Source organism: Watersipora subatra, chromosome 4, assembly GCF_963576615.1.
Source record: "Watersipora subatra chromosome 4, tzWatSuba1.1, whole genome shotgun sequence".
Lineage (NCBI taxonomy): Eukaryota > Metazoa > Bryozoa > Gymnolaemata > Cheilostomatida > Watersiporidae > Watersipora > Watersipora subatra.
The window spans coordinates 53,511,191-53,524,763 of NC_088711.1; the positions used below are offsets into that span (position 1 = coordinate 53,511,191).

The 13,573-nt window shown below is 39.0% G+C and overlaps 1 protein-coding gene across 1 annotated transcript; it reads right to left on the bottom strand.

The window, feature by feature from the left end:
• Window positions 1-8,533: 8,533 nt before the first annotated feature.
• Window positions 8,534-12,838, bottom strand: LOC137394347 (uncharacterized). Its single transcript, XM_068081061.1, has one exon. The coding sequence runs from the start codon at window positions 12,836-12,838 to the stop codon at window positions 8,534-8,536; it is 4,305 nt and encodes a 1,434-aa protein (XP_067937162.1).
• Window positions 12,839-13,573: the final 735 nt, after the last annotated feature.

The window sequence follows — 13,573 nt, forward strand, 5'->3', positions numbered from 1 at the left end:
ATCCCAATAACGCCAGCTCCACATCCCAGTACATTGGCACCTGCAACTGTGGTTATTTCTCCTGGTCATAACGTTAGTCTTCCTAACCACTTCGCTATTGGGAAACTGGTAGTTGTAGCTTATGAATGTGGAGCATATATAGGATCAATCGAGAAAATCAACAGTGATCAAAATGAGATACATGTTAATTTCATGACTGCCACATCAAATGGAACCTACAAATGCCTGCCAAAGACAAGCCTCAACTCGTTCATGCCAATTTTATTTTGATTGCGGTGCCAATTATAAGCCCTGATGATGCTTCGCTTATATCTTACGAACTTGAAAACTCCCAAGTTGTTAGCGAGCAATACAAAAAAAGGACTTTAAATTAATTACGTTTTTTTGGTCTTGCTGCTATAAAAAATAATTTTATCATAAACTTACACTTTTATTAGTCATAATAAAATTCGAACATTTTTTTGTCCTCTTATATTATGCTGTAAATAAATTTTGTCAATTCCTGGTAATAAATACAGCTAATAAAGTTCTGTGAAAAGTCAACTTCTATAGACAATACATAGTGGACAAAGTTGTAGTGCCCAGAATGTAGTGTCCAGAAGGTATGGTGTGTTCATTTTTTGCAAGTACTCGGTCTAGAATTGGTTAAAACCGGTCGAGATATACATCATTGTGAAGATGGTTTGTGCTACTCCAATGTAAACCAAGTTTAATTTTGGCTAACCTGGGCGATTTGATAAATTCTGACATTGAAAATCGGAAACAAATTTCCCAATTCTATCGAGTAGTGTCCAGAAGGGGTACTTTTTTAAACTTTTTTGCTAAATGGACAACTCCACAGCCATGCAATATTAGTGGGAGCTAAACACCATCATTGGCTACCTATAATAAGCAGCAAATCAGTTCTGTGTTGTTCTAAAAAAAATCTACCATGACTTATGTTCATCAAATGTAGTGTCCAGAATATATGGAATTGGTCCTTTAAATATTTCTGAACAACTGCACAGCTACTTAATCTCTGTGCTTAACTCATTGAAGCCTAACGGCCACATTTGCGGCATTAAGTAGGGTGTGTCAGATACCCTAGTGGCCGCAAAACCGGCATTGACACGACTCTGTTTACAATCGCTGTTTCTAAGCAACAACGCAAACCAATCTGTTTAATTTTTGCGCGAGATGTTAGACCAGAAATTTCACTTCCATTTGTAACAGTTTTGTAACAAAATAAGGTCAAGGTATAAGATTATGTGATGCATACAGTAACTGTATAATTATTGTAAAATAACTACATATAAATTATAATTGTCATGTGAGACTAGCATAAACTCATACCAGCTATAACTGTCATATAACAAGTTAAAACTTAAACTAAAATCAGTTACCAACTCTAATCTTTGTAGGAAATATTGACAGGCAGTGCAGGTGGGTTGAGATGTAACACAAATGGGATACAAACTAAGACCTGCTAAGTGAACAGTATATAAAAGCAAAATGGATGTTTCCTTTTTTTGTCATTTCAAATCAGCTGAGAACTGTACAACCCTTACCTACGTATTGGTTGCTTAGGAACACACATTTAACCTTCATGATCTAAACAAGCTAGCCAGCCATCATTGCCTTCAAAGATGCATGCAGAAAAACTGCAACAAACTTTGAGCTCTTTGGTGAGAAGGTTTAATAAAGGGAGTGAGGCTCAAGAAAAATGGGAACTAGGAAAACACAGATGTTTCTGATGTCAAATTCCATGTTAAAATAGTGCAAACTTCGAACAAAGCAACTGATGTGACCATCAAACCTGGAGACCAATAGAAACCCAGCAGACTTTACCTCAAAAGCCTTTAATTTTTATCTATAACAATAACACATATAATGCCAGTTATCTATACTTTTTCTGCCACTAGTTAACAAAATTGATCTGTAAAATGCTGTAAAAGCCGGAATGATTTTAGTTTCAACATAGCAAAAATGAAAACATGAACAAGCGTGGGTAGCTAAGGAAAATTAATGTGCAAAGACTCCTTTGACCACTATTATTATTGTGCCATTTGATGGCAAGTATATATATAAGATGTGTCATTAAAAGAGATTACCGTAGTTTATTCCTGTTAAAACTCATATCACATAACAAACAGTAACTAAATCGTTCTCGTTACTATTACTTTTATGAGCCAAATCAGTAAATCTGTCAAAGGCTAGGCCATTGTCAAGACGACATGATTATAGCATAGCCATACCAGGATGCTAGATCTCAACCCAGAAAATTATCTATTTGACAATGTACCCAACTGTCAGAATAAATAAAGTAGCCAGAAACAGTATAGCAGGTTTTCAACCATTTTAAACGAAGCTTCATAAATAATTGGCAACCATTCAAAACATTAAAGAAGCAAAACAGAAATAACTTCGCCTAAAAACTCTCTCAGCATACGAGTGAATTTTTAAGTAAGGTTGAAGTACTGACCCCTCCCCAATACTCCAACGCTTGTAGGCAAGGTTGCAGTACTGCCTCCTACCCTGCAACATACTGCCCCTGCCCGTGGGCAATAGGTTGCCAATGGGCAGGGTCCAGACTCTTCCCATTGGGCAACGTACTGCCAATGAGCAGGGTCTAGACCCTGAAGGTATTTTTACCATCTTACAATAAGTATTCAACCACACCATGTTATATGGCCCGAGGACTCATTACTAGCAGTTGCCGATTTCTGTGCTCTTCTTCAATTGTCCGTGCGAGACCTGAGTGGTAACTAGCATAAAACACTGCATTCCGCTGACACGAATTTAAATGTCACACTTCATTTCACTGCGACTGCTGAAGACAAGGCCACAACGGGACTGTTAGAGTTCTTCTTTGGTTATCAGTTAGTATTAGATTAAGAATTTACATTTTTTTATATTAAAAAAAAAATCGACTATGGAAGTTCCCAAGAAACGCTAATCTGACAGAAAATAACAATCATTTATTAATGAACGGATGTCAGTAATTTTAAACAAAAGTTACAAATAAAACCGAATGTATGCTGTGTGTTCGCAGTGTTGCTGTGTTGAATGAGTACAACATTAGTCTTCGCTACGTAATGAAACATTAAAACTCAATATAAAGACAAGTTTTAGGTCTGTGAACCCATCAATAAAACAATATTTTGCATATAGTTCATAATTGATATTAACACCTATCTTAACTCTGTAATAAACCTAATGTTAACCTTCCTTATATCTGGGTACATGGATATACATTGTAGTTGGGTGTTACTAACTTATTAATAATCATTGCATAACATGATTGTGAACAATAAGCAAGGCTTCTGTTAGGACTATTGTATCTTCATAGCTACTGTAAAACCTTTAATTGAACAACCATCATATTTCTTTATTTGACTACCACCATAGGGGAAAAGTTGAAAAAGAGCGCCGCCATTTAATTGAATGCCAGTTGAATGCTGAATTGAATGCTGTTAGCTGTTTTATATTACCGGCAATGCATGGGTAATATAAAACAGCTTACAAACAGTGGCAGGGAATGTGATTGGCATTCGCTAATTTGAGTAAGCTAGCATACGCATTGCTAAACTTCCTAATAAGAGCGAGCTTCAGCGATGTTGCGTGTAATACAGCATTGTTATGCCTTGGTATGCAGAGCCTTTCAACACTGTGCATAGCATTTCAACGCTGTCGGCTATTTCACAATCAAGTGTGCATTTTTTGTTTCACCTTAGCTAAAAAACCAAAATGCTTTAAATAATTTGAAATCTAGATAATTGTATGCGCAAAAGGCTGGCCTTTCAGAAACCTAATGATAAAGCACACCATTCCAGTGGGTCTGATTTTAACTAACATTTTATCAGGGTATGTCTGAAGGGGTACGGACATTACAAAATTAGAATATGACATCAAATGCAGCTCTCATATTAACATTAAAAGCTATGCCAGCCATTTCAATGTGCAGGAATATATTAATTCAAGTATAAACCTTCACTAAGACCACAAAATGGAATTGCTATCAGTGTTCTAGAAGAGGAACTTGGAGTTCAATATTTACCAACTAATTAACCAATTTGGTAAAACTCGGTATACTTTTGAATTTTTAAATTTTATTTGCCTCACAGGATTGGTTCATGCTTCTAATGAAAATTCCCAAGTTTTCCCGGATGAAAGTTAACAGCATATAAAGTTTCACAAGGCTAGCTTGAACACAACCATGTCTATGCATCAAATAATGTGAAGCTAATCAAAGGGTACGGACACTACAAAAAAAGCTACAGAAAAATTTCATTGGAAAACCTACATTCATTTATTTATTGATCAATTGATAAACTATAAACAAAGTAGGTTGAAGTTGAATTAAGCTGTATAATACAACATTTACACTTATTCCTGTCATTTAGGGGTACGGACATCACCTAATATACAAAAAATAAGCATATTTGTATGCAAGGTATTTTTTTATATAACACATGACTTGGCTGTGACATAATATTATTTCAGGTTGAGCTGAAATGGCTGCATGTCTTCACTTTCAAGCACAAAAAAAACTTTCTTCCAACAGTCCCTGGCTCTCTAGTCCATTCAAACCTTTTGTTGGCACCCTCTTTCATGAACCGTACATCAAGATTACTTCCATCAACTCCAATTACTTCTCCAACAGCAAAGCTATATTCATAGGTTACTGCCACCACAGACAAGCGTTGTCTATAATCTGTCTCCACCACTAGTACAGATGCAGCACAGGTTGTTGAAATACACACATCTGCCACTCTTGTCCTCTCAGCTCCCTTCACTGCCAGTTTCTCCTCCAGCCAGTCTCCACAGTAGCCTTTGTTGATACACCCATCGCTCTCTTCGTCATGACAGAAGTCACAGTAGCAGGATAAAAGCTGACCTTTCAGAAAACCTAGGGAAGCTGGTGTGTTTTTCACAGCATGGAGTTGTCTCACTCCCATCTTGACTGGCAGAATATTTGGTCACTCTAGATTGATGGTACCTTGCTTCAAGAGAAAGTATTCACGGTTGGTGACATAACCCCTAGCCATTCTGATGGGAATCTTTAAGTTTTCTTCACAGTATTCATAGAAATCATTTGGATTTGCTATGACAGCTTTTCCAGATATAACAGTCTGGTACACACTGGAGTTCACTGTAGCTCCAAGGCCATCACAAACTGACTTCCATGGCTGGTCTCGTAGAAGTTTCTCTGCAGGCGAATCTCACGCTGGCTGATGTTATGAAATGAGTTCCTCCTTTTGTACTGTGCTGGAGCACCATCAGTGAATATGTGCACTCGCTTGAGAATTACTGGTTTCTTTTCCTCCACTCTTTTTAAAGCAAAATCCCTAAAGGCCATTACCACAGTGGCGTCCTTAGCTTTCTCCTCTGTAATGCAGATTATGCTATGCTTCACCAATGTCCTCTCATCTTGACAATGGCAATCTTGAAAATCTTCATCAATGGCGATCTAACAACAAAAAGCCCACATTAAACTATGTTTACTATCTAACTTACTTATTGCATCACATTTCTGAAGTCATTTTGAGCATCAACCAACTGATATATACTGAGCATTATGTCTGACTTTCCGTCTTACATCACGTAATTGTGAACAACAAGATTGAATGAAGCTGTGTTTGGTGTATCTATCTGCGTTGCTAAAAAGTATTTTGTATAAATTATATAGTGCTTACCTTCTTTTCTATGATAGCAAGTCAGCTTCTGATCAATTCTAGCAACCTTTCCTGATATATATACTTTATGGGACCCAAAACAGCATATTGTGTAATTTTGTTGGGTCCGTACCCCCATCAGGTCAGGGTTATAATTATCGATGTTTCATCATTGCTATGCAAGCTATGCTAATGTTGACATTTTCTTTGGATAATGAGACTGTCAGTCACCAAATAAAGACAGAAAAAGTGTGCTTACTGTGTCTATTGATTGGGAAACTAGGCAGCATCTATGATGTGAAAAACCCTTCAAACCAGCATATTAGTGAGGTCATCAAAACATTGTTATCCTAGGTCAACTAAATTCAGCTGTAAACAACACTCATATGTCAGCTGAGATGGTTGACTAAGAAAAATAATTTGTATTTGATTGATTCTCTGTTTACATGGCTATAAAGTTAGGGGGTACGAACACTACTCAGGTGACGGATACCACAAATGATTACTTATCCCCAATACACGCATGATTCACTCAGGATATGTTGTCAGTTGTTGTTTTTTTGAGCAAGGGGATGAAAAGCCAACAACCAAACATAGATTGTAATAGTATATATGTATTTCTTCTCTCAAATCAGAGTGGGGTACGAACACTACATATTTTACCTTGTCAATGTCTTGTTTTCAATCAAAGCTTATAGCTGGCGTAATATGCATTGTACAAACAATATGGAGTGTTCATTTTGAAGCTAAGAGCCAGAAGAATCCTATGAAGTTGACAATGACAACCTGGTGCATTAATGTTTCAAACTACCTCCTTCTAAAACCACACTCTAGAAAAACACTAAAAACTCATAACGGGTGGGCATTTTCAATAAAATGAGCAAAATACAAGAAATGGGAGCTTTGTGACATGAGTGTCATATTTTTTATTGGAAATTTTACTGGGCTATGGGAATCATTATCAAAATACATACATAATTATGTCTTCTTGAAGTTTTACTCATGATATTGATCACAAAAATCGAGTGAAACGATATAACGTTCAAAAATGGGGAGATTTTGATGACATAAATGGCTATAGCTTCCGTTCTAATTCACCAAAATGAAAATGGTTTTCTGCGCTGTAGAGACTTTTTCTTACTTTATCAAGATCTTAAACCTCACAAAGTATTTTGCTATTGAACAAACAGTACAGTGTTATAACAAAATTGAAATCCTTGATGTACACTTGATTGTGAAATAGCCGTGTCAACATGCATATTACTCACAGCATTTTTATGCATATTTTAACTCAAATAATAGTTATCTGCTCAATGAACCAATTATATCCCGAGCGGCTTAATTGGTTACGTTAGTCCCCCTGTGGACGGGAGGTTCCGAGATCAAAGCTGCTGCCATGCAGATTTTCATTTCTAGACTTTAATTGCTATAACTGTACACAGGAAAGACAAAAAACCAACAAACACTGAGATTTATATACATGTTTGTATAGTTTATCGCATTCATGGACCATAAATCGAGTGAAAGTGATAAGAAAAAGGGAAAATTTGTTGCTACAAACCAATAAGAATAGTTACGTTACAGCCAAGAAATGAATGTTTGGTCTAGTTTTTCCTTTTTGAAAGGGCAAAGGGGTGAGTTTATGAAGATCTTGGAACGTATAAGACAAATTACATGTACTTTACTGTTCGTATGACAAACGTTTCTAGAACAGATTATTCATGTTGTAGGAGTGTCTACTATACAATACACCACCGAGTTACGGCATCCCTGTTTTATGGCTTTATCGCCTTACGATGCAAAACAAGGTGTGTTTTTTTTGTCCTCTCCTTATGGCATTTGTTTCGCCATATGACATTAACACAAATGTTTCTCGAAACTTCAATTTAGTGGTCGGTATGCTGCATACGTTGGAGTCACAAAAATGCCGATTTGTTATTTGCCGAATTCCCTCCCGCAACGCCTGAAAGAGATACAAATCTTGCTCTCCCTCTCTCAGTTTAGCATTCTTCGTGTTTCGTAAAACAATAAATTAAGACGATAACGAAATTAAAGTTTAGTAAAATATTTACTAAAACTTAGCTTCAAGTGTGTTTAGTAAGCTAAACTCATTTAAGTTAGATTCAAAGCTTATGGTATACATCAGTCTCAAATTTAAGAATTTCATTCGGTTTGTAGTATACATAGTAATGTTAAATTCTATTGCAGACCATAACCAGTAAATTGGTTGCTGTTGACTATAGGTACTAAGGTTTATAAACTATTCTGTTCCTAATTTTAATACAAATGTATAGTACATATATACAATTTTGATATTTTATTGTCAAGAGGTGTTTGCATTAAATAATGTCTATGTATTTTTATATACCTCTATCTGTCATATCGCCTTACGATGCCAACACTGGAACAAATTAATGTTGCTGTCACAATGTGGTGATGCAATGTGACAGGTTCGAGATATCTGGTGTTGTGATTGTATCCTGATGTCTGCACAAGGCTAAGAGTTAAGACGTCCGGGTGTAATATTGCGGCTAACTATGTATAAGTAATAATATGCAGAAGATTGCTGTGAGTGTATGATATAATCCTTTATTGCTGACTTGTAGCCATGCACGCTGTAAACTGAATTCTTGAATTCCATTGAACTGCTGCAGTCAGGCTATTTATACCTCCTTACAATTATTCTAGAAACTTCCAGAAAATCCATTCAGGAAAAATCTAGTAATAGAACAATGCTTCTAAATTTATGATCATGACTCATCAGCGTATTGCGCAATAGCTATTGTCCTGCTATAACATTGTTTATGATACTATATACAGCACTCAGAATCTGTGACAACTCCCCATTCAAGAGGAAATTTATAGTCAAATTTCCAGCATTAAGATTCTGAGTCTATTCTGCTCATGTAGTCCGCTCCGACGTTGTCTTTCCCTTTGATCGATTCCACCGTCATGCGATAATCCTGTAGATATAGTGCCCATCTCATCACTCTGCTGTTCTCATACTTTGCTCGATTGATGTAGGTTAGTGGTTGGTGATCCGTTTGTAGTATGAACTCCACGCCGTAGAGATATGGTAGATATTTCTTTACAGCCCATACAATTGCCAGGCACTCTTTCTCTATTGTTGAGTAATTCCTTTCCCGGTCCAGTAGTTTTCTGCTAGCATAGCTGACAGGAAATAGCTTTCCATCATGTTCTTGTAGTAGTACAGCTCCGAGTCCAGTGCCCGACGCGTCAGTCCTTAGGGTGAACTGCTTCGTTATGTCGGGTAGTTTCAGAACTGGTTTCTCGGTTATGGTCGCTCTTAATTTCCGGTATGCCTTCTCTTGCGCATCTGTCCAGATAACTTTATTAGGTTGTCCTTTTTTAGTCAAGTCCGATAGAGGACTTGCTATCGCCGCGTAATTTGGGACGAACTCTCGGTAGTATCCCGTCAATCCTAGAAACGACCGTACTTGAGTCTTGGTTAGAGGCCTTGGAGCTTCAGTAATTTTCTCCACATTGTCTTCCATCGGTTTCAGTTCTCCCCGATCGACCTTGTGACCTAGGAACTCTATAGATGTTCCACCGAGGTAGCATTTCGTCGGTTTGATTGTGAGCTGTGCCTTGGCCAAACGAGTGAAGAGTTCTCTCAGTGTGTCCAAGTGATCCTCCCATTTGGCAGTGTGTACGATGATGTCATCGATGTAGTTGTCTGCTCCTGGTAAATCCTTTAATAGCTTCTTCATGCCACGTACAAATGTTGCTCCAGAGTTGACCATCCCAAACGGCATCCTGATGAACTCGTATTGTCCATCTGGAGTGACAAATGCAGTCTTCGGTATGTCATTCTCCTCTACGGGAATTTGCCAGTAGCCCTTAGTTAGATCTACCTTCGAGAAGTAGTGATCACCGCTCATCTTTTGAAAGAGATCACTTGCTGTTGTCATTGGCTCTGGATCGAACACTGTTATTTTGTTCAAGTTCCGGTAGTCAGCACATAGTCGATTGGATCCATCAGGCTTTTTCACAAGTACGACTGGTGATGCATATGGAGAGTTTGATTCTCTGATGATCCCTGTGTTCAGCATATCTTTTATATCTTCTCTAAGTGATTCTCTCACTGCATAAGGTAATGTGTAGGGTTTGGATTTGATGGGCTTGTTACTGGTTAGAGTAATCGGATGCTTGATGAGATTGCAGTTTCCCGGTCTGTCTGTGAATATGTCTGTGTAGTCCTTGACGATGTCCGCGATCTGCTTTCTCTGCTCATCAGATATATTTTCTCCCATCTTCAGATCTTTCACAGTTCCGACTGACTTTCCTGAATATAACTCTGCCAGTGTGCCTTCCTCTTTTTCTACTTCTCCGATACCAGCTACCTCAGTTATTTCCTTTTCACTATCTCTCACGTAGTATTTCTTCAGCAGGTTAGCGTGGTAGGTTCGGCTTTTACCTTTGACCTGAACTCGGTATGTGTTTATCCCGACCTTCTCTTCTACGTTGTATGGTCCCTGCCAGTGTATTAGTAACTTGTTGTGGTTAGTAGGAAGCAGGATGAGAACTTTGTCACCTTCTTGAAATTCCCTTTTCTTTGCCTTCTTGTCGAAGTAATGCTTGTACCTCTGCTTATTTCCTTCTAGGGCTTTCTGAGCCAACTCCATCGTATCTTCCAGCTTAGCACGCAGATCAAATACGTGTTGGTAGCTACTCTTGGTCTCTCCATCGACATCATCCTGTGTCCAGAGCTGTCGTAGAATATCCATCGGCCCTCGTACTGTCCTTCCATACAGCAGCTCGAATGGTGAGAATCCAGTAGATTCCTGTGGGACCTCTCTGTAGGCAAATAGTGCCGGGTTTATGTATCTGTGCCACTGCCTTGGCTCCTGATGGCATAACTTTTTCAGCATTGACTTCAGTGTGCCATTGAATCGCTCCACCAGTCCATTAGCCATAGCATGGTAGGGGGTTGTCGGCATCTGCTTCATGCCGAGTAGTCTGGCGAACTCCTCCATGTACTCAGATATGAATTGGGTCCCTCGATCACTGATTACTTCTTCAGGTATTCCAACTCGACTGTAAATGTCGATTAGAGCTTCAGCCACTGCCTCTGAGCTTATCTCTTTCAGTGGAACAGCCTCGGGATATCGAGTAGCGTAGTCCACCAGAGTTAGTATATATCTATGCCCTTTTTCACTCGGAGGGTTAATCGGTCCAATCAAGTCGACAGCGCAGCGCTTGAATGGAGTCTCAATTAGTGGAGTTCGCTGTAGAGGAACCTTCTGTACTGAACCTTTCTTTACAGTGCGTTGACAGATGTCGCAGGATCGACAGAATCTCGTAACCTCATCATGTAGACCCGGCCAGAAAAAGTTGGTTAGGATTCGATCAGTAGTTTTACGGATTCCCAGATGTCCACTCAATAAAGAATCGTGGGCGTGTCTCATCACAGCGACACGTAGAGTTTTCGGTACAACTACTTGTTTTATCGGCTGTCCGCTGTTATACCCTGGGTGATAATATTCACGATAAAGGATGTTCTTCTTCACCATGAACCTGGTTTGTTGTTTGCCTTTCGTTATTGCTTCTGTAGCGTCATACAGCCTCTTTAGAGAATCATCTTCTCTCTGTGACTTGATGAGGTCTTCTCTGTTTACTTCGATATTTTCATTGCTGACAACTGATAATGGTTTTTCTCCTCGTTTGTTTTCTATAGCTTGTGCGCGCGTAACCGCAGAACACTCCCGATCCTGTTCTGGTAGTGGATCACATGGGGATCGAGCGCCTGAAATATTTCCAAGCATTAGATCGTGAATGGGTGTCTCCATAACCATCGCCGTTACATCTCCCTGATAGAATGGTGTATTGATGCTGATTTTGGCAAATGGCAGTTTTCTAGCAGTGTTATCTGCCATTCGTAGATATCCTTGCTCTCCTGTATACTGATCAGCTTTTACCAGTGATTTCTTGACCACTACTGTGGTGCATCCAGTATCCCTAATCATCTCAACCTGCTTACCATTTACATAACCTCCAACCAAGTTTACTCCATTCTCCATTTTACCAACTTTACCTTTACAACATGCTACTTGTACGTAACGCTTCCCACTTAGCTTAATTTCATCCGTATTCTGTCCTTCTGGATTTGTCTCCCCTTCAGCCACACCCGCCTTGTGCGTAGGTGTCTTGAGTCTTCGACATTCGGCTAAGTTATGGTTATTCATCTTGCAGTGTGCGCAGTACTTTTGAGGCTTCTTATTACACCGATTTGCATTATGCCCCTTTTCGTTATAACTGTGGCCGGTGATGGTTGTCTCATTTGGAGTTGTCTTCCTTATGAATGACATCTTGTGACCATGAGCTGTCAGGTATCGGTCAGCAGCTTCAGCCAACTCGTCACAGCTGTCAAATTTCATCTCCTTTAGATGTACAGCGAGATCCGTAGGACATGCCGCTATGAATTGTTCTCGCAAGTTGAGTTCTTTCAGGTCTTTGCAGTTCGATAGCTCCACCCACTTGTCAATGTAGGTACTGAGTCGAACTAAAAATTGTTGTGGTGTTTCGTCGTGCTCGGCTTTACTCTCTCTGAATCGCTTTCTGTAGCCTTCTTCCGTGAGATTGTAGCGTTTTAACAGAGCTTCCTTCACCTGATCGTAGTCCTTCCTATTCTCTGCCGCCATTCTAGTGTAAGTCTCTGTAGCCTTACCTTTGAGATATTGGCTCAAATGGAATGACCATTCAGCTTTATCCCACTGATAGTTTTCAGCTATCCATTCAAATCGCTGCAGGTAACTATCCATGTCATCTGTTTTCTCATCAAACACTGGTAGTTTCGGTTTAGGTTTATTGCTAACCCACTCTAGTCCTGTACTCTCATTTTTGGAGTCATCCCTCCTAATAGTCTCCACTTCCAGTTTTTTCATCTCGAGCTCTAACCTCTTTTCTTCTATCTCTTTTTGCATCTCCAATTCTCTTGCTTGTTTCTGGCTGTCTATCTCCATTTGCTTCATTTGCATTTGTAGTTGTCTGTCCTCAGCCTCTTTTTTGGCTTCTCGTTCCATCCGTCTCTCCTCGCGTTCAATCTCCGCTGCAAACTTTTGTTCGTTCTCTTCAATGAATTTAGCTAGCTCAGCATCCTTTAATCCAAGCTTCTCGCCCATATCCATTGCCCTCCGCATACTGCTCATACTAGTCTCCGCCATTACTGACTGTCTTTTGGTACTCTTTATGTCTTGCGTGAGTTAGACTGATATAATCCTGATCAACGGTAGATATTCCCGGAGCAGCCCCCAAGTTGTCACAATGTGGTGATGCAATGTGACAGGTTCGAGATATCTGGTGTTGTGATTGTATCCTGATGTCTGCACAAGGCTAAGAGTTAAGACGTCCGGGTGTAATATTGCGGCTAACTATGTATAAGTAATAATATGCAGAAGATTGCTGTGAGTGTATGATATAATCCTTTATTGCTGACTTGTAGCCATGCACGCTGTAAACTGAATTCTTGAATTCCATTGAACTGCTGCAGTCAGGCTATTTATACCTCCTTACAATTATTCTAGAAACTTCCAGAAAATCCATTCAGGAAAAATCTAGTAATAGAACAATGCTTCTAAATTTATGATCATGACTCATCAGCGTATTGCGCAATAGCTATTGTCCTGCTATAACATTGTTTATGATACTATATACAGCACTCAGAATCTGTGACAGTTGCATGACGGAGGTTCACTGTAATAACAACATCAAGGTATTACAAATGAGACTAATATTTCATTTCTTTAACAACACCTTGGCACAAGACCAGTTATCCATTTTTTTTGACGTCATCACTGTGTTGGGATAGTTTACAGCGCTTGTTGGTCAAACATTGAAATGAATCATGACATATGTTTTTGTCATTAGGTAGGAAGCATTTTTACCACAAAACATTCTTG

Coding starts and splice junctions, on each gene's coding strand:
- LOC137394347 (XM_068081061.1), bottom strand. CDS start 12,838: ATGGCGGAGACTAGTATGAGCAGTATGCGGAGGGCAATGGATATGGGC.